Source organism: Saimiri boliviensis, chromosome 8, assembly GCF_048565385.1.
Source record: "Saimiri boliviensis isolate mSaiBol1 chromosome 8, mSaiBol1.pri, whole genome shotgun sequence".
NCBI lineage: Eukaryota > Metazoa > Chordata > Mammalia > Primates > Cebidae > Saimiri > Saimiri boliviensis.
The window spans coordinates 77,453,406-77,479,431 of NC_133456.1; the positions used below are offsets into that span (position 1 = coordinate 77,453,406).

The window sequence follows — 26,026 nt, forward strand, 5'->3', positions numbered from 1 at the left end:
TCTATAGACCACAGAGTCTTTCCATAGAAACCAAGCCTTCTATATTGCTGCTAGTTTTGAGTAAATGAGCTGAATCTTGCAGCCAAGCCTCAATGCAAACAAAAACATTTTCTGGTCAGTTTCTATTCAACTCCATTATGACTTGAAAAAAAAAAAAAAAAAAGGATAAAAACCCACAGAGGAGCAAAACATAAGTCCTGGGAAGACAGTTTCCAGCCACATTAGCTCAGATTGTCAGGGTAGAAAAGAAACAGGCCCTCATTCTTCAAACCATCATCATCTCCAGACTCTTATCCCGTCCTCTTCTGCTATTTTAATTTCACCACTTCAAAATGGGAAAAACAAATAGGTTAATAGTTTCCATGCGTTTAGACTGTGACCAGAGGCATACTACGCAATTTCAGAACCTCAGGCAACCGCAGCTCTGAGGGAAGGATGATGATGGATTTACCAATTCATCTTGGGATGGATTCCAGAGTTAAGGGAGTCAGGCCAGCACTGTGCTGCCAGAGTGGGATATAAACAATATTCCTCCATTCATTGTTTTTGCACACATTCGTCTCAGGCTTATTTCTATTTCAGACAGTATACTGGGTGCAATATGGGACACAGAAGTACATTCTTAAGGCATAGTCTCTTCCCTGAATAAAATGAAAATCTGGTAGAGGAAATAGACATGTGCACAAATAATTTAAATAAACTGCACACTTGAAGTATTGTCAGCAAAGTAAATAAAGTGCTCAGGAATGGGAGAGGAAGAAGCTGTTCATTCCAGGTGGGACCACTGAGGAAGGCGTCACTGTGGAATGGTCTTCTGGCCTGTACCTTGAAAGGTCAGAATGGCAATTTGCGATACATCTAGGCATTATCCAAGGCACAGAAGTATGGGAGTTTCACATAGGTTTGTATAAGAGTGAGTAGTCTGGGATGTTATGAGAAGCTGAGCCTAGAAGAGGCAAGGTGGGGGTTGAATACCACGTAAAGAATTAGCTTTTTTTCAGATTGTGGAGCCTTTGAGATTTTGTTACCCAGAAAGGTATTTGTACTTGGTCGCATCTGTGTTTGAAAGGAAAACTGGAAGTCATTGGAGACAGGGGCAAGGAGAGTATTATGAGAAGAGAGATGCAAACGAAGAAGCCAAATGAGAGGTCATTGCTATAGGTTAGACATGAGGACACTAGTTACCTACATAGAGAAGCTCTTGCTACATAGCCATTTATATATCCTCATGGTAAGAGAGCAGTTACTCCTGAATTTCCACATCCCATTCAGTTCTGCATCTTTCTAATAAGATCCGTATCCCAGGTTTATTCCAAATTGTAAACTCAATGAGTTAGTACAGATATCTCAGTTGGAATATAGCGTTTTACAACTGAAACGTGGTGGTTTGGTAAGAGCATGGGATTAAAGGGGAGGGTGGAAAGATAACAGCCGATCGTTCTGAGACCTAACTCACTAAGTGGTGTGTCTTTTTTTTTTTTTTTTTTTGAGATGTAGTCTTGCTCTGTCATTATGCTGGAGTGCAGTGGCATGAGCTCAGCTCTCTGCAACCTCTGCCTCCCGGATTCAAGTGATTCCCCTGCCTCAGCTTTCTGAGTAACTGGGATTACAGGCGCACACCACCACACCCAGCTTATTTTTGTGTTTTTAGTACACACAGGGTTTCACCATGCTGACCAGGTTGATCTTGATCTCTTGACCTTGTGATCCACCAGCCTCAGCCTCCCAAAAGTGCTGGGATTACAGGCATGAGCCACCGTGCCTAGCCAAGTGATACCTCTTTTAAGGGGCACTATGTATTTTTAAAGCTTAGCAAATTTTTAAGGCCAGATAAGTGAGTTTCTTAATTCACTTTTGCAAGCCAGCTCCCTTGTACATTCAACTTTTCTTTCAAGAGTTTATGAACTCTAAACTTGGAGACTGAGTGTGAATCAAGGCTTTAAGTGCTCAGAAGCCTAATTTATTACACTGAGCTCTGATTTGGGTTCTGCATCTAGCTTGCTCTGTCCCAGTCATCTGACAGACGACTCTGTAAAAAGATAGGGGCCTTAGTGATCACTCTGTGTCTTTGAAAATGAATTTTAGATGTAATAGTGAAGCATTCTTCAAATAGAGAAGCTGAGTGGTGTAGTTCAAAGGTCAACAAACCATACCGATGGGTCAAATCCAGCCCACTGTCTGTTTTTGGTAAAGAAAATGTTACAGGAACACAGTCATGCCCGTGTGTTTGCAGGCTGTCTATGGCAGCTTTTCAGCTATAACAGCAGAATTTAGTTGTTACACCAAAGCCAGAAACATTTACTATATGGGACTTCACAGAGAAGTTTGCCATCACCCTTGCTGTAGGAAACGAGAAAAGGAACAAGAATAGAAGTCAGAAAACACATGTTCTCAGTTCTGGACTTGCCACCTACTACCTGAATGATACTAGAAAAGCCCCTTGACCCATCCAATTGTGTTTCTTTCTCTCTATACTACACTTCTTTGGCCAGTTTGTTAGTTAATTGGTTGCTAACATCTGTATTGTACTTTTAAGGACTGGTTTAAAGCTGTAGATGTGATTCGTAAATGGCGATAAATGCCTTCCGTAGAGCAGTGTGACAAGGACCTGAGACAAGCTGTTTGGTGAAGCTGCTTGTCATGCAGTATGGACTCCCTTCTGTCCCCGTCTAAGGCTGTTTTTGTTTCCTTCCTCAGAATACTCTGGAGCAGTGCAATGTGTGTTCCAAGCCCATCATGGAGCGGATCCTCCGAGCCACCGGGAAGGCCTATCATCCTCACTGTTTTACCTGCGTGATGTGCCACCGCAGCTTGGACGGGATCCCATTCACTGTGGATGCTGGCGGGCTCATTCACTGCATTGAGGACTTCCACAAGTAGGCAACCTACTCTCTCATTGCCACCCTGCCTGTCCTTTTAGAGTCTGTTCTTACTGCCTGGCATCTGAGCATACACTCTTCTCTCTCAGAACTATAGAATTTCAGGATTTAGTGAGGCCTTTGAAAGAGCTTATTGATTTCCTCATCTAATGCCAGAATTAATATCAGACAATTCATGCAGTCATCCAGACTGGCCTCTGGATCAAGGCTGCCTCAGAGCTTGTCCATTGTGTCTCTGGGTAACTCCATGAAAAAGTTGGCTCAGCCATAGTGTGTATGTATTAGAAAGAAACAGGGTCCTGGCCTAAATATGAACAAAATGTGTAATATTTGGCCGTTGCTCAAATTATTTGAGCTCTTCAATTTGGTCATTAGATGAAACCTTCTCCTGAAGCTCTCTCGGCTGTGAGGACCCAGAGTTTTCTCAGAGCTAATCTCTACATCCCTACCACTCTAGTGATAAGACGCTATGGGGGAAAAACCCAGAGAACCATTCAGTTTCTGTTATGAATACAAGCTTCTCACATATTCTGAGGCAGTTTCATGCCATTGTCAATATATTCACGCCCTTCCCTAACCTTTTCTTCCAACCAAGTCTTCTCTCTCTCAAGTTATTTCTAATAAAGTTAATGAATGTAAATGTTCTTTTCAGGAGGATTAAAAAATGATGCCTCAAGATCAAGGCCAGTTACTCATGGGCCCAAAAAGATATGTCCCTGCTGCTTCATTTCTCACCTTTCTAGGTCCTTCTTTTCTGTATGACAGCTGGGTTCTTTGTGAAAATTATACAGCTTTGTATTTTGCTTATTTTTATTTGGCCAGTTTGTTAGTTAATTGGTTGATAACATTTGTTACACACACACACACACACACACACACACTCTTTTAGACAAGGTCTCACTCTGTTGCCCAGGCTGCAGTGTAGTGGCATGATCTCAGCTCACTGCAACCTCTGCCTCCTGGGCTCAAGCAGTTCTCCTACCTCAGCCTCCCGAGTAGCTGGGAACTACAGGCATGTACCACCACGCCCAGCTCATCTTTGTATTTTTAGCAGAGATGAAGTTTTGCCATGTTGGCCAGGCTGGTGTCGAACTCCTGACCTCAAGTGATCTACCTGCCTCGGCCTCACAAAGAGCTGGGATTACAAATATGAGCCACTGTGCCCAGCCAACATTTGTTTTATATTTTTAAGGACTGTATTCAACCTATAGATGTGATCTTTAAATGGTGGACTCAGGTTTCTGTATTTGTTTGCTGGGCAGTGGCTTTGAAAACAGCCTTTGTGGCTATCAAAGAGATGGAGCTTGTATTGCTTACCAAGTTGGGTATCCATTCTATGGCCTCCAAGTGGGTTAATTTTCACCACTGTGTTGATTGTCAACAACTAGGAAACACTTACCACAAGCAGTTTGGAGACCTGAGACTCACATTTTAAAAATGATTTTCCTGACCACTTTCCAAGTAGCAAAGAAAATGAAAACCTCACCAAAAGACATGAGGTTGAATGAATTAAAAAATCCCAGAGGCAGAAATTTGCAACCTGAATTAGACAAGGAAAGACTCACTTTTAAAGGGCACTCACAGCATAAATTGTACTTTACCTATTGATACTTTTAGCTTGTAATTACACATTTAAAAAAAAACAAAAACCCTGCATCTATTTAAGGGAAGTGAAAAAGATATCAATGGGAGTATGTTATCACTGTTTCTCTCCTTTCTTAGACTTACCCTAATCCAAGAAAGACTGATAGATATAATCAGAGCACACATGTTTCTGTTGCTGGAAAAGACTGATATATTACACCCCTCAATTAAAACAGGAAATCAATTTTGACAAATGTAAGTTTATATCTATGCCATTTATCTTTCATGTCGAGGGGTAGGGAGCATAATTAAAGACTGGTGACTGGTGACATAAGTGTGTGAGTCTGAAAGCTCCCATAAAGCCAACTGGAGCATCTAAAAGGGGGAAAAAATTAAAACACCCTGCTAACCTTACCCACTAGTTCAATGCATGTTCAAACATAAATTAAAAGTAATAGTAATATTGTCTTCATGATTGGTAGGTATGTAGTGAGAGAAGTTATTTGATCCTTTCCCCATTTCCTAAAGGGAAGTCAGAAACTGTTTTACAGAACTCTTATTTATGAGCCTTAAAATCACTAGAATACAAAGCAGCTAAAAGTCCAGCATTGGTCACTGGAAGACCAAGGAGAGGGCAGATAAAGGGATATTCCTGCTCCAGACAGTTTTCTGGGGCCTTGTTTGTGGTCCTTTTGAATGGATCCCTTTCTGTGAACCTTTAGAAAATGTATTTTAATTCGGTTCACCTCACATTTATAAAGAACCCTCTGTGTGCCAATTCCTGCATTAAATGCTGAAGGAGAGAGATACAGGAGAGAAATTGCACAGATATATATAGAGAGAAGTCGCTGTCAGCAAGCAGCTTGCCAGGAGGAGGGCAGAGAAAGTGTGCAGACAGGGAGAAAAAGTTGAACTCCATGAGACAGGCACAGGTAAGTGCTTGCCCTGTCAAAGTCAGATCACCTGGCTCTATGGTCAGAATAGGCTTTGTGGAAGGAGAATTTCAAGAGTGTTTTAAGTGGGAAACAAGGAGATTCCTGGCAGAGGGAACAACTCAGACAAAAAGCCAGGGCATGGAGTTAGGAAAGAGTTCTCTAGGTTCAGGGAGATTTGCTTTGCTGTAACTAGAGCAGCCTGGGAGTGGGGATTACCTTGAGATACAGGAGACCCATAAGAAGGGATTTATCTCACTTGCTTAGTCTGCCTTTGATTGATTGATTGATTGATTGATTGATTGATTGACTGAGATGAAATCTCACTCTTGTGGCCCAGGCTGGAATGCAATGGCACAATCTCAGCTCACTGCAATCTCCTCCTTCCATATTCAAGTGATTCTCTTCCCTCAGCCTCTTAAGTAGCTGAGATTACAGGCACCTGCCACCACATCTGGCTAATTTTTGGATTTTTAGTAGAGGCAGGGTTTCACCATGTTGGCCAGGGTGGTCTTGAACTCCTGACCTCAGGTGATCCACCCACCTCAGCCTCCCATAGTGCTGGGATTACACACATGAGCCACTGCATCCAGCCTTAGTCTGCCTTTTAAAACAGTGCTTCCCAAATTTTAATGTGCCTATAATCCATAGAGGGATCTTGTAAAATTTTCGGTTCTAATTCAGATCTGGAGTGGGGCCTAAGATTCTGCATTCCTGTCAAGCTCCCAGGTGGTCATGTCCTGCACTTTGAGTAACAAGGTTCTGGAATACTGTTTGTGAGGACTTGTTAATGGACCATCCTCTGCATAACCACCTTTAGTCACGGTTGGTTCACGTGCTTCAGCCTACTGGACATGCAAACTTACACAGATGTCATTTCAGATGACTGCTGCAACCACTACTTACTCTGTTTTCTAGAAGTCTCTCTCCCTGACCGTAACACACACATACACATTTTCTCATTTCACCTAAATCGTTATCTTTAAAATCCCAACTCCATTACCATTTCCTCAAAGGAAACTTCCCTGATCTGTACCCCTCATGTTTGGATTTATATCTTAATCTCTGTGTTTTATAGAGATTTTTACATCTGCTGTAGATGGCACTTACCACAGTCTGGTGTAGAAATATACATGTATGTATGTGTGTGTACGTGTGTGTGTGTGTGTGTGTAAAACCTTACAATAACCATCATATCATTTTTGCATTTTTATAATAGGAGATATATATATATATATATAAATATATATATATATATATATAATATATAAATTCATAGAAATAATGCAGAAATATATAGAACTCCCTCTCAGGTCTGTACTGGAAGTCTTTTCTTATTCTTGTATTCCCAGTGAGGAAACCCAGAAAGCAGATTTATTTAACCGACTCTTTCTGTGTGTTGAGGCTTTATTCCCCTGTCTGTGCTTTCTTATCAGGAATATTACCCTCATTCATTTATGTATTTAATCAGCATCCATTTGTTGATTGCCAGAAACATGCCAGAATACAAGAGGACTAAGATCATCCGTCTCTGAGCCTTGGCTCCGTTGACTGTAGAGCAGAAATGATAAAAATACTCCCTCATAATGTTGCCGTCAGGAGAAAATAATGTCAAGTGTGTAAAGCGCTTAACAGGGCTTGGCATATAATAAGCAGTCAATAAATGGTAGCTTTAATCATCGACAGTGTTGTCATCAAATTTATTTTTATGATTATCGTCCACTCAGTGAGCTAAGCCTTGAAATGGAACACCTGGGATTGCAAACCGTCCTCGAACTGCTATCCGAGGAACAGTGTGGGGATGAGGAGAACCACCTCCCGCTTCTTCGCTTTGCTTTTTCTCATCATGGAAATGAGGCCAATTGGTAGGAAAGAATCAGTACTCGGCAAGAATACAGTTTGTCTTCCTAAAGAGGAAGAACCTTGAGATTGAACATAAAGCCCGGCTAATATCTTTTTTATAAAGATAGATGGCAGATTCATTTCAGTAGAGTGAGCCCAACTTTCCTATTTCTGCACCAGCCACGGTCGTCGTTTCTGGAGACTCAGAGATGGAGCAAAGTCCTATCTTGTGGAAGCTTAGAGTTTAGTAGTGCATAAATCTATGCAAATAATCACTACCAAAATAAATAAATTTCGTGACAATTTTTATCTTAGAAGAGTAAATAATTCTATTTGGGGAAATTGGCGAAGGCTTATGGATACATTCATAAAGAAAACCTACTTCTGCCCTCAAAGAGTTTGGGGAGGGGAGATTTTGCAGTTGATCCCAGAAGCCGGCTTACCTCACCACTGATGACGCAGATTTCAAAATAATCTGGTAGTCCAGAGCAAATTTTTTTGCCACTGAATATAAACTTCTTTCATAAAATACCAATTATAACAACTCTGATTGCTGCTGCAGTGGTACCAGGATCCTTTTAATTTTTCTTTCATAGCAATCAATTGATCTGCTGCTTAATTTATATTTATTTAGATTGCAGCCATATAGATGCTTTTTGGGTGCTACCAGGAAAATTAATATGTACATATAGAGTATAATGTGTGTAAAACTGCTTTGACAACCATAAGGTGCTCTGCGAAGTATTGGATTACTATCATTCTTTCTTTTTAAGTCTCACTACAAATAGATAAATTTTTAACAGCATTTATCTTGAAACCATTACCATGAAAAAACTGAGTCGCATAGTCTGCTTTTCCTTTTTTAAATCTCTTCAGTTCTTATCCATGTCTATTTCAAATCAAGTATCATTTCATACCTTCACAAATACCACCTCCAGTTTCCAGAAGATACAGATAGACACATGGCCTATATTTTCAGCCAATTAATCTGTCATAGAAAAAAAAAAAAAAAGTTAGGTACCATTGATCATATTAAGAAATAACAAGAAAGTAATAAGTATTAAACTTATTTACCATAACCTCTTAACTTTTTATTTTTAAGCAAAAGTTTAACACAATAAAAAATGTAGGAAATGTGGACTTGGCCATTTTCAGTTTTGTGTAATGTATATTCAAACTCACTAACCTCTGCCCTTTTGAAAAGCTATGTGTCTGAGTCTTCTTGTGTCAATTCCTAAAAGTCAAGACAAATTTACAAGAAATAAGCTCTAAAAAGTGGGAACACGGCAAAGATAGCAACCTCAGGATATTTTTCGAGGCGCTGAGGAGCACATAGAAAAGTCTAGAAGCAAAAGTCAGAAACAAATAGGGGCTGGACAGGACTTTGTTCTCTCCTCAAATCAGCCTAGCCCAAGCACGGGGTTTGCTTTCAGAATCTATCTAAAGGTGAATTTCATACCCCCACACCGTGCAGCAAAGAGATGCTAGATGCTCTTCACGCCTAAGCACTTCACATGCTCACTCTCTCACCTTACCAGATATCACAGTAATTACCGTCTGTTAACGGAAGAACCTCAGCCATCCCCGAGACTAACTCTCTCACCTTACAGATGAGGAAGCAGATACCCTGACTCAGTTTCCACCTTTTCCTTTTACCTCTGTGTCCCTCCTCAGTGTCTGTGCTCAGTATCCAACCAGAACTCTCTCTCCGTTTTCAGGAAATTTGCCCCACGATGTTCTGTGTGCAAGGAGCCTATCATGCCAGCTCCCGGGCAGGAGGAGACCGTCCGTATTGTGGCTCTGGATCGAGACTTCCATGTTCACTGCTACCGATGTGAGGTCCGGTTGACACCCCCGTCCTGCCAGTCTGTGGCAGGCAGTGAAAGGCGCATTCAAGCTGGGTTTACATCGATGTAGCCATTGCTTAATCTCAGAAAGCCCTTATTGCCTGAACTCATCGGACCTGGGTTTTAGATCTGACACTAGTATTGAAAGCAAGTGCTATTGAATAAGTCGATTTGCCTCCCTCCGTCTGTTTCCTCACAGGAAAAAAAAAAAAAAAAAGACTCAGATCCTTAACTCCTCCAAATATGACTGTGAGAATGCAATACGAAATTGTATATGAAAGAGCATTGTAAATTGCAAAAATGCTAAATTAGTGAGAAATGGTGTTATTATTATATCGCATCTTTAACTTTCGCTTGGAGGCTTTGGTTAAAACTTCTTGTTCAGAGTCATGGAGATTTAGTTACTGGTTAGTATGCACTACTAGTTGCTCAGTTTCCTAGATGCCTGGAAAGCTGCAGTATATCTGCATATTCATTTTGGTAAAGCCAGACTTCCTGCAGAGTATAACCATTGCTGCTGTTGTGTTCTGGATGCCCTGTTAACTTAAATTTCATTATATGTCAAATGAAGACATGAACTCCATTGACCTCCTTGCCACCGTGGTAGACAGCAGAGGTGAGCTTCATAGCTGTTGTGGCCTTTGAGAGTGCATACTAAAGTTAGCAAACACACACTTCTTGATGAAGTACCATGTACTTATTTTCCAAAGAAACTTCTCCTTTCTCCGAAGACAGAGGCCAGCATTTAACTGTTATATAACACTTTTCAGAATGGACCCTACGTGGAGCTGTCAACAGTAGCATATTCCTGCACAGTTACACAGTTCTTTGCTTTTTCTTTTTTTTAAGTACATCCGTATCCATTATCTTCTTTGATACTCTCAACAGCTTGGTAAGGTAGAAAAGGCAGAAGTTATTCTCAGAATGGCAATCAGCCTGTGTGCATTGAGGCAGGCTGTGGCAAAACTACGGGAGGTGCTCAGGAGGCCTGTCCTCCACACTAGCTGTCATTGCTCTACACAATGCTATCTCCTTTAGAAAGTAGAGCCAACTACTTCTCCCCACTAACTTCAGGATTTTGTTTTCTTACAACAATTGAAGTAAATACACAGAAGCCACTGGTAGCCTGCCCACTTGACAGAAATCAGTCTACCCTTGCTCTCGCCCAGAAATGGTCAAAACGTTCCATGCTTGCACCTGTGCAGGCATTTTGAGCGATCCTTCAACAAACAGTAAAGGGTAAAAATGAATGGGTGGTTAGGGACATTCTTATTCTCTCTTGTTGTTGTTTGCGTGGGGGCAGCAAACTTCCACACGGGAGCTGAGATCCGTGGCTTCTTCTCTTCTTACACCTGTATTTCATACGAAGTGACCTTAGGAGGAGTATTTTACGCCATTTATATTTACATCGCCAATCTCTAATTCAATTACATTCGAAATATACTATGTTACATAGTGGGAGAAAGGATACAGGGGATTAGCGGAATGTAAAGCAGGAAGGCTAGTGGCCACATGACGGCAGCCTCGAATAGAAAGCTCAATCCTTTGTTCTCCACGTGTGCGCGTAACGTTTTTACTTACATCGTTTCCATCTGTTTTTATTGTTCCAGGATTGCGGTGGTCTCCTGTCTGAAGGAGATAACCAAGGCTGCTACCCCTTGGATGGGCACATCCTCTGCAAGACCTGCAACTCTGCCCGCATCAGGGTGTTGACCGCCAAGGCGAGCACTGACCTTTAGATTCAGTCACCTGTTCAGCTGGCACTGAGAAGAATGAACACAAGAAAAAGATAAGAAATACGAAAACAGAGGAAAGGCCATCAAACTACAGGATAGTTTCTGGTTTTCATCTGCTATTAACCTTTCCTTAGAAACACATAAATTATGAGATTTTTTTTTTTTTAAAGTTGTTACCAAATACACATTTCACTTTGAATCATGTAGGATCTTGATGGGCCTTTGTTCCCGAGGACTTCCACATTTTTGCACAGATTATGCTCCATCCCATTCACTTCTGCATTCCTGTAACTTTTAATCCCTATGTTTGTCTCACTTTTCATCTGGTTGAATGGCTTTTTTCGTGTGGTATTTGCTGTCACATAGTTTTTCCTGGGTGAGTCTGCCAATGCACAGGTGCTTTTAGCCTTGAAATCCCCATCCTACCATTTCCATATTGCCTGTGACTACGAAGAGCAGCCATTCTTTTCCCATGTATTGAAGAGTATGTTTTCTGTTGCTTTATACTGCTCATGTTTTTAGGGAGGGAAATGCACAATTTTCTTTTTTGAGGCTGTAAAGAATTTAAGTTGTAAATTACATAAGTTAGAACAAGCCCAAATTTCATTTGCAACCATCAGGATTCAGAATCTACGGTGACCAGTGATCAGGGCTCATTTGAAAACACTTATTGGCCCATAGCTAATATGTGGTGACAGACAACTAAACTTCAATAGTTTTCTAAAGAAATTGCAGGTGGGATATGCTGGAAAGGCATTTTGGGGTTATGTTTTAAAAACCATTATTGTCCCACAGTATTACCTTAAGATTTTTCTTTTCCACACCACCTGGACATTGTAATACAAACTTGATTTCTTCCAGAATATAACATTTTCAATACTGTCCCACTTTTCATCTTAGAAATGTTGTCATGTTTGTTCTAATATCCAACACAACAATCTAAATTGACTTTAGAGGATGAGAGCTGTGCAAAAACACGGTTCAAATTCTCTTTCTTTTTTAGGCCCAGGTCTGTTTTGCCTGACGATTGCGAATCAGAGCAGACAAAATCAAATTGGGCAGCTTTGTTGAGTTCACTTTCAAAAGAGTAGAAAGCTTGAAAAGATTGCGAAACCACAGTTTCATTATTCTCATAATCCTTCTGCAACTGAAATTACAGATCGCAGGAGACATTTTCATATCAATATGACATTTACACCACACTTTCAAAGACAATCACTGAAAAAAAATGGTCTTTAAGAGCTAAAAATATGCAGAATCTCCGCCTAGAATCTTTATTCAAACTTTTATTAGCCGGTGAAACACTTGCTTGCCAACTGCCAAGCCATGCTTAGTAAGTTAGAACATGTTTCGTTTAAGGAGAGACACCTAGCTTAGTCATGGCAAATTGCCATTTTGTAAACTAAGTATTTTGGATTGAAATTTCTTAAACCTTTCTTTAAATCTCCCACAAGTATGTACTTTTAAATTATGGAGTATTTTAAGTCTACAAAAAGGTATAAAGAATAATATAATGAATTCCTATATACCTAACACTTAGTTTAAGACACCAAATATAGCAAATATAATTACATCCTCCAATGTACCCTTCCCTTATTCCACAGTTATCTTTTTCATAATTGTGATGTTCAGATTTCTAGTGATTTTTTTTAAAAAATTTAATTTTAACATCAGAACTGAAATAAAAAATTATGGAGACATGTTTTGAATTGCAAACTATTCCTCAGGAATTCCAATTAAATTTATTTTACTTGAATAGGAATGATCATAAAAGTGACTCTTTTTTTGTGACTAGAAATTCTTAAGCCAGTGATCACTACAGCTCATCCTTAATGTATGGCTCATTTGCTTTTGTCACGAAACCGTTTTGTGTTAGAACCACCAAAATTACAGCTTTTAAGAGCTTCCTTTGACCACTGTCCTTTTCTTACCCTGCTTCTCTTATCTTTGATCATATATTTCTCACAGTGTGAAATATGATGAGATTCACTTAGGAGCAGCATGTGCGTTTTGAGAGGCAATGTCAACATGTCTCTGAATTCCTGTCTTCTAAATTGAAGGCCAGACCATGCTGATAACCTCAAGGAGCACTGACTGACAATAGGGCTGATAATGTAATCAGCTTAAATTGATTTAGTACATTTTTATGTGATACTTTAGGAGAAATTCTCTTTAGGACAAAGCAAAGAGTCTGATTTATTGAGGGATAGATTTTATCTCTTAAGGTGGTCATATTATTATTAATTTTGCCAAAAGAAGAAGAATGTATTGAATATTTATACTATAAAATGCAATAACATTCTAGTTGCTTATTACATTTGAATGCTTGTGTAACTGAATGTTTACATGTCAAAAGAACAAGCTGTAAGAAAATGCCGTCACAGACCCTGTGGCTTTGTCAGCAGAATACTGCTTGCTTGCAATCTTTATTAGGCATTCTTATCACATAACCTCAGAGTATCTTTACCAAAGGTTTTTTAAGTAAATCTCTTTTTAATATAGACTTATACTTTCATAATAATGAATGTGCACTCATACATATGTAGAAATATTTAGATTTAGGGGTTTTTTTTTCCTTTCACTAGGTATAATAAGGAGAGTATCCTATCACATTTTATTCTAGGATTTCTTAAATGTATGATTTATATTACTTTCTTGTCTTTCCTATTAATCATTTCATTTAAACAATGCCAAGTCACTCTTTAATATTTTAGTTGCATGAAATTTTGCCTGCAACAGAGAAAAAGATTGTATTACTTAAATGATTATAATCATACTGTCTGCTGATGTAATGTCAAAATTGTTGTGATTTAAATACATAAACAGTAGAAAAAAACAGAGTCTATAATAGAGAGTTTGTAAAAATATACTGGCTTAGAAAAGTTTCAAGAATATAAATATTTGGTAATTCTGTATAACAAGAGAAATATGGAAAAGGAAAAAAATCCACTATATCATGGGTTCTGCAAAACATATCAAAATAAGATTTCTTAAATTTCTCGATCTTCAGACCATACTGACTCAACATGGAGTCTCAGTGGCAAAGAAAATTGCCTTTAAAGCTTAAAGTAAGGCCAGGTGTGCAGTGGCTCACACCTATAATCCCAGCACTTTGGGAGGCCAAGACAGAAGGATCGCCTGAGGCCAGGAGTTCGACGCCAACCTGGGCAACATAATGAGACCCTGTCTCTACAAAAAATAAAATAAAATAAAAAACAAATTAGCCAGACGTGGTGGCATGTGCTTAAAAAAAAAAATTGACTCAAAAATAAGTCATGTGTCCCAGCATAAGGCATCAGGTCATTAGATGCTGGCATCTCTGCAGCTCAAAGATGTGGGTTCTTTTTCTTGTCATTAACACATTGTTATTTTTGTGGGAGCAACTTCTCTGATCAAAATTACTTTATTGGTTATGTGCTCATTGAGAAGGTGAACTTACCAACACTGTAATCGTTCTCTATGAAAGGTCCTGCAGAGATCTTTCTGGTGAGGTTTCAAGGATATAAAACAATAACTACATTTAAACAAGTATTTTATATTTGGGTACAGAGGAAGAAAGAGAGGGCGTTTTCCATGGGGCTATCGTAGAGATTTAAAGGAACATAGACAGGACTCTGAAAACACAACTTCCAGCCATTTCTTTAATTAGTAAAAATCCTATTAATGTGAACCAGCCAGGAATAACAGTGTTATTTCTATTTGATATGGTTTGGGTTTCTCTTGTCAAATCTGTGTCGGCTGCCCCCTGATCCTTCCATTATCAAGTTTTGAAGGGTGTTGGGGAAATTATGGCAGCTGCTAGGGAGATCAGGGAAACACTGATGTAACCTCAGAGCCTCTCACCATTCTTCTTGGCTTGGAAAGGCTTTATTTTTTCATATACATTTCTAGAAATATTGCTATTCTACCTTAGTATTTCACATTTGTAGTTTAAACAAGCGATTGTCCATCTGTTGCCTAGAGCTATAGTACATGTGTGTTATGAATGAAATATGACAGCATGTTCCATACCCCTGCTTTAGCCATCTGTGGGAAACCAGCAAACTGAAAAAGATACCTCTGCAAAATGTGCCTGAAGTCCATTTCTTGGGATCGCTCATTTGGTGCACTCTCATGGGAGACAGAGAGCAACATACACTTGTGCCTTATTTTCAGACAATCTATGTACACTACTATGAATGTTCCACTGAAGTGTCAATGATGTAAATGGTAACCACCAAATCTCAAAAATATTACTTATCAAAGAAACTTAAAAATAAAAAGAGAGAGAGAGAGAGAGAGAGCGCCAACTTTTCATCTTAATATATTCTAAGTAGTATTTATTTTTTCCTTGTCTTGGAAGTATCTCATAGGTCTTTAAATAAGTAAAACATTCTTACTTCAGAAGGTGACATATTGGATGTTAGTGGTTTTTATTTGATTTTACAGTAGCTCTAGTCACATAATGAAGACAGAGACTTACTTCAGCTTGAACTTTTACCACCCATTCAAGTCTTTTTTAACTGTCTTCATTTTATTGGTTTAATAGTGGTCCAAACACTGGTTCTCAGTGAGACATTAACATGGTGCAACCGTGACTATTTTAGGTCAAGTTATTTAGTTGCCAGATAACTAGAATGAAACTTTTCTCGTGAGGCTGTTGTTTGGATAGCATAGCTTTATTGTAAACCTTTAAAAAGTTACCTGACGGGACCTACTTGACTTGGTGAGAATTCTGCCTCTCTTCCTTTCCGCCTCCCTCCCTCTCTCCCTCTTCCTTCCTCCCCTGCTGATTTTCTTTCCTACTTTCCTCTCGCCCTTTCTTCCCGTCTTTCCCTCCTACCTATTAGTGTTGCTGTACTTGGATTTTTTATCAATTAAATTAATGCATTATGATCCTATGTAATTATGATTATATTAATAAGGGGAAGGCTAACAGAAATTGTATGTGGCATCCATAAAAATCTTCTTTATAAGGCCATGTTTTTAGGTTGTATTTATTAGTAAAGTGAAATGAGATAATAAGAGTCTTTCCATTTCATTTTAATGACTTTTCATCAGGGACTCAGGTCATAGGTTTTTGGCAAATTCATTTATGACCGATCTGGTTTTCTCAACTGTATGCAAAGAAATCTTTCAAAGATGAGGTTAAGATTTTTTTTTTAAGTCTAAAGCCATTTAACGACAAAAAAATTATATTTGTAATGATGGCATTTTATTTTACTCCATTGCAACTTGATAATTTTCCTTATGGCAAAGGAATAACTATTACATTTTCAGAATTTTAGCACAGATTAGCACTTAGCCCATGAGACTAATATTATATTGTAATAGTTGATACTAAAATATTTTTTAGCAGGTTGGACAGCACCAGAGTTTTTCTTAGATCACAGATTACTGGCATAATTTCCCTTCAATCCAGAAAAAAGGACACTAATTCCCTTTTCTATTTTATTTTCCTGGCCCTCATGCAGAAAGTTGTGGACTCTTTCTTACTTACAACATGCATTTCTCCTATTTTGTGGAGAGCTGGGTAAAAGATGCATTTTTTTCTTTTAACTGATGACAGGTTCCCCGCAAAGTTACAAAAAAGTGCTAAATTTTTGCTATTAACTTCTGGTTGTTATTTAACTGATAAATATCTCTACTTCTAGCCTCTGTTCAAAATAAAAATTAATATTCTATAAACACCTATGTATGCTAGAGAGAGGGGGAAACACTGCAGCTAATTCCTTTATAATACTTTCAGATGATGGCATTAAGCCTTTCATGTTACGTGGCATTGTTAATTTTCCTAGCTATCCATGCACTTAAGGGCCAGAGAAATACTTATTCATTTAACTCTGGTGGGTATTTACCTAATGCCCTTAAATAAAAACCTTATTAAACAGCCACAATTCAGTCAACTTGGCACTGAAGGTAGCATCTAAATTCAGTTCTTAGCCCTCCAAATGGAATGTCCTACCAAGAATGAGAAGTGTCACCATGTCAATTTGTGTTCTGCACCACTTTAGAGAGTTACAGTTGACATCAAACACTAATGCTATTTCCAAATAAATTAGAATCGTGGCCCTTTTAAAGATCCGAATCTTCTCTGATAGTTTCCTGACGAATTACCATCCCTTATCTTCTTATTCCTGGCCAGTATGTATTATTGCTCACATCAGTCTGTTCTAACTCTATAGCTGCACAAAACAAGTGTTAACGTCCAAATCCTTGCCTCATGTCCAGTATCACCAACTCATTCAGCTTTTCTTCATGTACTGACATAGTGTCAAGCCCCATCACTGTCTGCTGCTTCTTTAAAAACTGGACAAAAACATAGTTTCTAATTTTTAATGTACCCAGTGAAACTTGGCAGTTCAACTTGGGTCAGGCTCAGCTGAAAGGCTTTCTTTAGGGTTGAAAGTAAATGAAATTGGAATCACCCAAAGGGAATTTCTCCAAAGAAACCTCAGACCCAGAAGTGTAAAAGCTACATAAGGACAGAACTCCCATGTGTACAGACAGTTCTGTTACTTTTTGTTCTGTACTATTTTGGATGTTGCCAAAATCAAATTCATTCTGAAAATGGGAAGCAAGCTAATGCATATGCCATCCATGAGATTCCCACTTCTGGGTCAGTTCATAATCCATTCAACCCTTTCCTTTTATCCATGTCTTCTTAAGAATAAGACATTTTTGGTCCATATTTTCATACTAAATATGAACACTTTACAGCTTCTACATAAGTATATGAATACAGCTTCTACATAAATATTTACTGGTTTTGAGATTCACTTCATGCATTCTGTACTCAAATATTTGTACCTGGAGATGTTGCACATTAGACCAAGTGAGCAGATTCTTTCACTAATCATTTAGGAGTCCACATTTTTCTTTTCTTTTTGTCGTTCCAACATCCTTAAACCTTAGCCCTTCAATTTAGTAATTACCTACTAATCACTGTAAGAGAATCAGCACCTAAGTAACTTTGATTCAGGCGAACTGTAATAAGATCAAACAGCTTCAATCTCTACTTACTCAGTGGGAAGGAATGTGGCATCAGGAAGAGTAATTCCAGTAACATTACTAAGACTTTTATGGAGGGAATACAATTTGACGAGAAATCTTGAGCTGATTCATTGACTTAATTTGGAAGTTGAGAAAAGAGTATTTAAGACGCAATGGAGAAACACGGGCTATACTCAGAGAAGACCTGCTGCATTGGCCAAAATATCATGGCTTCTGGAAATTTCTTACTAGAAAAAAAAAAAAAAAAAAAAAAAAAAAAAGGCTTCCAGATAAGCAGGCTCAGTGGGAATAAAACGGCATAGAGGACGCCTAAATAAGTACTTACTTGCTTTTCCATCTTTTTATAAGTGGAAGAGAAGATGATCTGCCAAAATATGATCCAACATGCACAGTATGAAACAGCCCTCCATGAACTTTACTGTAACAAAGAATGAGCATTCTTACTGAGCCACAGCGACATCCTCTATTCTCGCAGCAAGTGTACCTGTCTTTTGACCCTCCACAAGAGAACAAGCAGGACATCTTTATTTTCCTATTGAGTCTAAGTTCATTATTAGAAAGGACTTCCCAGTCATCTGTTCCACTTGGTGTTAAAATTCCCGTACAGATTCATCGCTAAGTGCTAATTCTGACTCGACTCTACTTAAACATCACCTGTGTGGAGGAGCTCATTACCCCTTGAGGTCTTACATTTCTTGCATCACAGTTTGTTACAAGCTACCCCTGACTTTAAAGCAGAGCCAGCCTTTGGGGCCTGTGTTCTCTTTGGTGCCACACAAAACTAACCAGTAGTACACAATACAATGTTGCTTCTTCCCTCCTTTTCCTTCCATATCTATTTGTTTTGTTTTGAGCAATGCATTACTTTTTTGAAAAAGCTCTGATCAGGCCGGGCGCGGTGGCTCAAGCCTGTAATCCCAGCACTTTGGGATGCCGAGGCGGGTGGATCATGAGGTCAAGAGATCGAGACCATCCTGGTCAACATGGTGAAACCCCGTCTCTACTAAAACTACAAAAAATTAGCTGAGCATGGTGGCGCGTGCCTGTAATCCCAGCTACTCAGGAGGCTGAGGCAGGAGAATTGCCTGAACCCAGGAGGTGGAGGTTGCGGTGAGCCGAGATTGCGCCATTGCACTCCAGCCTGGGTAACAAGAGTGAAACTCCGTCTCAAAAAAAAAAAAAAAAAAAAGAAAAAGCTCTGATCATACAAATTTTCAAGCATCTCTGAAATTAGTCTGAATGATGTTCTGAGAGCCAGACGTTAGAGTTTATGAGTTTTTGTTGCTGGTTGTACTTTCCTACTTAGAAGACATATCGTTCTGACAGTTGTTACGTAGCTTCATGCCTTCCCCAGCAGCTAACCCGTGAACAGTACACCCCATTTATTTGACTTGTTGATAATGATCTTAAAAGTGCCTGGAAATGTTGGTGTATAATCCCCCGCTCTAACAAGGAAAAAGTCAAAAGCAAAAGATAGTGGTACCGTTGAAAACTCACTGTTTTCCGTTAGTTCATCTGTGGAAAAGGATATTATTCTTGAGGAAAGGGGTTATATTATGCCACAGTTTTATGTGGAAATGTACAAACGCTTTCCTCATTGCTCTGGGTGACTATTTAGTTTCAATAGTATTCCTTTGTCTTTGGGAAGACCATGATTGTGGCTTCTTCTACCCCAGCTTTGAATGAGAGGGGCCTATAGGCAGAAACTGCCATCGGTCTCCTGGGCAGGACCTGGAGGTAGCTTTCTGAGCTCTAAAATAATAATTCCTAAGAGAGCTTAAAAACTGCTTCCACACAGAAAATAGCCCAGGGAGGACAGTTATTAATAGCCCTATTCTAGAAGAGAAAGCTGAGGCTCAAATCATTAAGTGACTTGCCAAAAGCTATGACATAGCTGGGAAGTGGCAGATTTGGAGATATGCCCAGGTTTTGCAAGTCCAGTGCTGTCTGCAGGGAGCCACACTCAGGGCCGAGACCACCTTAGAAGGCAATATAGACTTCTCACAGACTAGCAGGCCCCTAGTTGTCCAGGGAAATTCAGAGACCAACTGGCAAATCCACACGTGTGCTGTGGTCTTAGCGATCATTTAGAGCTTGCACACGTTTGTGTCGTCTTGTGGGAAACCGCTAGGTATTCTGTCTGATCAGCACCGTGAGGAAGTTGGTGGGAAAAGACCACTGATAAGAACAAACAATGGGCAGAAAACTGCCCCAGAGAGAGTTGGTTTACATTACATTAACTGAAAACCTCGCCTTAACTGTCAGGTTCAGAATATCAACCGAGACCATATAATTTAGAATTCCTTGGCATGCAGAGCTGACCTGATTCCTAAAAGAAGCCTCTCTCCCATGGACCATGATGTATGTTCCACAGAGGCAGAAACTGCTGTAGGTTAACAATGCATTTTAGTCTCTCTCTCAGTTCACATTTATTGAGAACGCACCAAGTGCATGTTGCCGCTACAGGCATTTCCAATCCAACCAATCCATGACCGGAAATGTCTGTGAACAAATGTTACAGAACTGTTGGCATCTGAGATTTGGCCTTTGCCATTTGACAGACTTTGCTTCCCAGGATGCTACCATTTTGTGATGTATTATAATTACACGGAATTCGGTACCATGTTTTCGGAAAATCTGCTAGAAAGTCTCCGTGTATACTCTAGAAGTTGCTCAATGTAGCATTTCAGCAACCAAGTGTTCCTTCTCTTGAGCTGCATCCCTCAGGAAGCTATACCTTTAAGGTATGCTTTTCACTTTTTAACCTCCTCTCATTTTGCTCCTTTAGTTGTTTGCCATGCCCAAAAATGTGTGAAGTAAGAGAAAAATTATAATTTCTTCATTAAATCTCCTGCATTAAATCTAAGAATCCTTTAATCATACCTGGTAAATGTGTTATGCATTTCCCTCCCTGGAGTTTATCATCCATCAAGACAGTATCATCATCCACCTGCTTATTATTCCCTGGGACTAATGAGAGCCAAGTTAAACAGCAAATGGCTTCTCAACCCTTCCTAGTCCTCACACCTGAGGAATAAAGGAGCCATTAATGGGACCGGGAGAATGGTGGCCTTGGTTGAGATGGCACATTCAAAGACTAGAAAGGTGCCTCACCTCCCTGTGAGGCTTCATGAATATTATAGCCAATAGAGTGGAAAATGATTCTTGTCGAATAGATGGAGTATTCCCACCCCTGAAATGGATTAATAGGAAACACAATTTGAGCACGTCCCAAAATTATCTAGTATGCCTAAGTAGAGACTCACTTGGGTGGAATCGGTGTTGTCTGATTAGAGGGAATAAAAGACAATGGGGTGGTAAATGTGAAAAAGCAGCCTTTTAGAAAAACATTCTTTTCAAATGCCTTTATAAATCATCTAATTTATCTTCACATAAAGAAAAAACTAATAAAAAATTCATATTTCACTCTACATAATCTATTCTCCCATATTTAGGGATAATACAGTTATATTGTCTTCAGAACACACACACACACACACACACACACACACACACACACACACCTTCCAAGAAAGCTGATCCTTCAAAAAATAAATCTTATTTTTAAGCACTTGGGTTTTCAGGCCAGGAAATTAATAAATCCCATACCTGACCCATTTTCGTAGCAGCTGAAAAGGAGAAGAAAAAGCTATTTAAATTTTGTGCGGATCCATTTATCTTTTAAAATATGCCAAAGCAATTTGAGGTAGGGGTGGAAACAGGTATTTATCTCTCATGCATGATTCCCTCTTTGTATTTCTGTCTGTTGGGGAAAGGGTAAAGAACTATTCTTGGTCATTATTATTGATGTATTGTGTTACCACTTTGAATGGTGTCTGCTGTGCTTCATCCTGAGGCATAACAGTAATCGTCTCTTTCTTGACTATTTCCTTCATTCCAAGAGAGTAAATATGAAGTCTGAATGTCGTTCCCCACACGCAAATTATTTAACTCTGCTTCCAAACTAGTTTAAGAAATGCAAAATGGGAAGAGCTAGCTTTTCTTAGATACATTTCTACTTTTTTTATTCTTTCTTGGGAGATGTTAAGTATAAAGGAAAAAAGTCAGTTCCTTCTTATCTCTCTTTCTCTTTGGGTGACAGCAATGCTCACTTGGCAATTAAAAACCAGAAATTGGAGGGTAGCTTGGGCAGGTTATGATGTATCTGCCCAATGCGTTTCATTCTTTCAAACATAAACTTTGAGAGGGAAAGAGATTTTTAGAATTTAAATGCCAACCATAGGTATGGCATCATATTTTGACTTTCAAATACAAAAGGGGAGTTGGTATATTTGGGCAGTGTTTGCATTTTACTAATCCTATATACTTTCAGCTTAATTTTTAGAAGTGTGTCAAATATATCAACATATCAGGATTATAGTGCCCAAAATAGTTAAAGTGCCTTAGACCTCCCTCTCTAGGCAGCAAATTGAAACTAGCATAAGACCACGCCATCCTTCTAGCATAATGGAGAAGTCTGAACTGAGAAGTATCTTTGATGAAAAACATTTGGGATCCTGGAAACAAAATCTTGTCACCAACACTTTGTAGTAAAGTAGTAGCAAAATTATTTTTAAAAGACTTTCTTCCTTTTACTACCCTTTTCCTCTTTTGGGAAAGCTGATGAGCAAATTATCCAAGACCCATTTTTTTCTTAAGCAAAGTCAGAATATTTCCCCTCTGAAAATCTGAATTATGCCCTCATTCTTTTTCAAGCAACATCTCAAAGAGCAAATAGAATTAAAGATAACACTTGATTGTCTGATTATTTGGCATGCATAAAATTATCATGTGGTTTAATGTGCCTTAAGTGAAAATTTAAACTTAGATGCGAAACCTTTACAGTCGGATGTAGCATTGAGCTTTTGCATGTTTTCTGCATGATAAACCACTTTGGTTTGGTTTTGTCTTTTAACCTACACCTTTATCATTACTCTAACAGATTTGGGGCTTCTCTTTCTCTACAGCTAAGTAAGGGTATATGTGCAATTATGAGACATACAAAAAAGGAAAGGGAATGGACTTTCTAAGTAGCAAATCCGTGCCATGAAGTACATGTGACGTGAAGATACAGAGCCTGAGAATAGGAATTTTCCCTGAGCCACGCACACAGTCTTTTATTTCATGCCTTTTCTCCTTCTGTGCCGTCACCTTTGAGAAAAACGATTGCACCTTCTCCAAGTCTGCCTTTTTAACAGCTACAGTTGAGTTGGCAAGACTTCCCCAGTTCTGAATATAGCCATTTGCCGACTCCGGCCTCTTTGCGAGACTGACTCAAATCTGTGATCTTCTGTTCAGCATACACATCAGCAAAGTGAGAAGATGAGCACTAAATATAGGCTCTATTAACTTTACTTTTAGATTTACTGCCTTCAAAAAGTGCCTATTCTGAGCAACATAAACGTTATTCCTTACATATGTATGTACACACGGTACCCAGAGTCGTACTGCGCAGCCTTCAAAAACATACCATCGGAAAGAGTAGGTGCTGAGATAAGGAAACTTTGCCAAATGGAAGAAAGTCACTCACTTCCAATATCCCCTCTTGAGCGGCTACCGTGAAATGGGCTGCAAACACATTCCCTGAGCATCCCTTGCTGATACAGCTTCTTTATATTTATATCCTACTGGATGGTAGCATATTGCTGAGGTTTCCTGTACTCTGCTTCAAGGGAATGTAAGCTTTATGGCACTGAAACATTTAGTCAGGAAAAAAAAAATGTTTAAGAGAATTAATAGTGCCATAGTCTGTATTAGGATGTGTGTATATGTGTGTTTTATAAACTAAGCATTGGTGGGTTTAGAGTGTTAGAGTGTCGACATGTTTCTCCTCCTTTTGTCTCTCAGGCTACCATGAGAGAAAAGTAAAGAAAAGTCTTGGCAGTGGGGATTGGAAGCTCGGGGGGCCAAATGTCCTTGCCAGATCCTTAGAGCATTACTTCGACTCCTAAAAATAGTAGTGTATGTTATTTGATGGCTCTTGTTTCCATAGTTTGATCACTGACAGGACTGTCAATACTGTTGATGGAGCAGCAGCCTAGCCTAGAGTGATGCATTCTTACCTAAGGGTGGCAACAGGAGAGGGTCCATGTAAATAGGACGAGGTAGACAGGGCAGGATTGTAGGAGAAGGGTTGAAGGGAGGACATGATTCCAAAAAAGATCGTTCTCAATGTGTCGTCTGACTCAACCAGCTGGCAGATTACACTTGCCAAGTCGTTCCCTTTCCTTCTAAGTCAGTTGGCTCCATATTCACTTGAATATGCCTCTGTTTGGGGAAAGCAAGATACCTCCACTTAACCTTTATCCAAGGAAGCTTTTGGTGTCCTCTTGGTCAAAAAGTGGTCACCTACCTTACCCAGTTTTACCAAATGGAAGTAAAAGGGGACAAACTATGGAAGATGAACTCCACATCATTGCAGTCAACCGCCATTCTGTTTTCCATATAAGGAGCCCCTTTACATAAGCTATGGGTGAGGTTGAAACAGCCGTGTTTCATAATTTCAAGAGTGTGACCACCCTGCCTCAGTCATCATCATTGTATGAATCTAGTTGACTCTTTGGCAAAAGAGTGATACTTTTCACTAAAAATGTCTACTTTTCCTGTTGATGTTCCTTTTCTGTTTTTACCTTATCCAATTTCAACACTAGTCATTTTTAAATTTTTTTAGAGAATCAGATTTTAGTGCAAGAAAAGAGTTCAAAAATTTCAGGGTGGTGTCATAATTGTGTTGGGATACAGAGATTTTTTTTTTTTTCCTTAGAAACAAATGGACTGGGAAAGACACAGCATGGCTTTGCTCTGAGTTTCCATCTGATGATTATGACCATGAAAGATAATCTTATGTGAAGGTTAAATGGTGTTTACAAGTGGATAGATAAGGGGGAGAGGGTGAGAAGCGGGGTTTTCTCTATGCTGAATGTGTCTACTAAGGGCAGCACTTCCTACTTGCTAAGCACAATCATAGCCCCACCATGATCAGCTGCTAGTCTGAATAACATTCCCTGACTTAGGGAAAGGCACACAAAAACATATAGGGAATATGTCTATTTTCATATGTGTGATACTGACAGAGCCATGGTTTTCCTAAAATACAGGTTTCTCTTTTTTCTTATATTCTTAGTAAATTGCATTTATCCACTACATTACAAACCATCACTGATGTATCCAAAATAGCACACGTAGTTCATTATGAAAATAAGAAAATAAAATCTGTTATAAGCAAGGGATTTATGTATTTTCTTTTGTGTTTGTGCATTATCCAACTATATTAGGACCTGTGTTCTATTTACCTTCTATCAGTTTTCTCTATCAATTATGTTTTTTCAATGCTCTATAAAAATAAATATGGAAATTATATTTCTTTTTTCTGTAAAAGAATTGCAACTACTTTATTATATTTAGAAATCCAATAAACTTCTTATTACATTTACTTGCCTATGTGTGGAATTCTTTTTGAGTTGGATAATCTCTGTTTCCTTTTCTTCTAACCCCCTTTACTGAGTGACTCATTTTTTACATCATTTGCTTTCCATATGGTCTTCTGAGAAAGAGAATATCTCTCATAGCAAATATGATGCCACAAGAGTATGAAAGCACCCACTCTCTTCCACTGTTAGCACAGAAGAACTTAAGGTCAGAGGTGTTCTAAAATTATTTGACCACTCTGTGTCTTGGTCTTGCAAGGAATTTTTGATTTTTAAATCTGGAAGCAAGTAAATAAATCCCTTAGGGTGGGGTTGGGGTTCTCCATTTTCATCACAAACAAGTGGCTGAATTTTTCATGCTTTTATTCCATCTGTATTACCCATACTTTTCAAACATTGAGAATTTGGTCTGTACTAGGCATCTTGAGCATACAGATAAAAATGACATACAGTTCCTTTCAATGAGTTTATAGTCCGGTTGAGCTGATAGATTTGGATACAAATAACTATGGAGAAAGGAAAGGACGAACTACACACAGGAAAAAGTAACAGCATTTTCAAGACTTTTCAGTGTTAGTCCATTTTCAATATCCTTGTGATTACTTTACCCCCATTCTATAGAGGGAAATTCCAAGAGTGAGAAATAAAGCTAATAACCCAAGATCAGTATTCATTCACAAAGACTAGTTTTTTTCCCATTTTTAAAAGGAACAGGTCTGCAGGAGAACCAAGACTCCTGATACCCAGTCTACTGAACCTTAATAAGAGTGATTACTTCTACAGCAT

At 38.9% G+C, this 26,026-nt stretch overlaps 1 protein-coding gene and 1 long non-coding RNA gene across 17 annotated transcripts in view; one reads left to right on the forward strand and one right to left on the reverse strand.

Moving 5' to 3' along the window:
• LOC141585413 (uncharacterized) overlaps nucleotides 1-10,731 on the reverse strand; it is a 32,106-nt gene extending 21,375 nt beyond the window's left edge. For both annotated transcript variants that reach the window (XR_012518861.1, XR_012518862.1), the window contains exons 1-2: nucleotides 10,666-10,731; nucleotides 8,155-8,225 (exon numbers count right to left, since the gene is read on the reverse strand). This is a non-coding gene — a long non-coding RNA (uncharacterized LOC141585413). The remainder of the gene's footprint in view (nucleotides 1-8,154; nucleotides 8,226-10,665) is intronic.
• The window catches only part of LPP (LIM domain containing preferred translocation partner in lipoma), a 736,333-nt gene extending 711,092 nt beyond the window's left edge, over nucleotides 1-25,241 (forward strand). For all 15 annotated transcript variants that reach the window (XM_074404687.1, XM_074404694.1, XM_074404689.1 and 12 more), the window contains 3 exons: nucleotides 2,698-2,876; nucleotides 8,956-9,076; nucleotides 10,695-25,241. In XM_074404687.1, the coding sequence (XP_074260788.1) occupies nucleotides 2,698-2,876; nucleotides 8,956-9,076; nucleotides 10,695-10,823 (429 nt within the window). In that variant the 3' untranslated portion in view covers nucleotides 10,824-25,241. The remainder of the gene's footprint in view (nucleotides 1-2,697; nucleotides 2,877-8,955; nucleotides 9,077-10,694) is intronic.
• The last annotated feature ends 785 nt before the right edge of the window (nucleotides 25,242-26,026 follow it).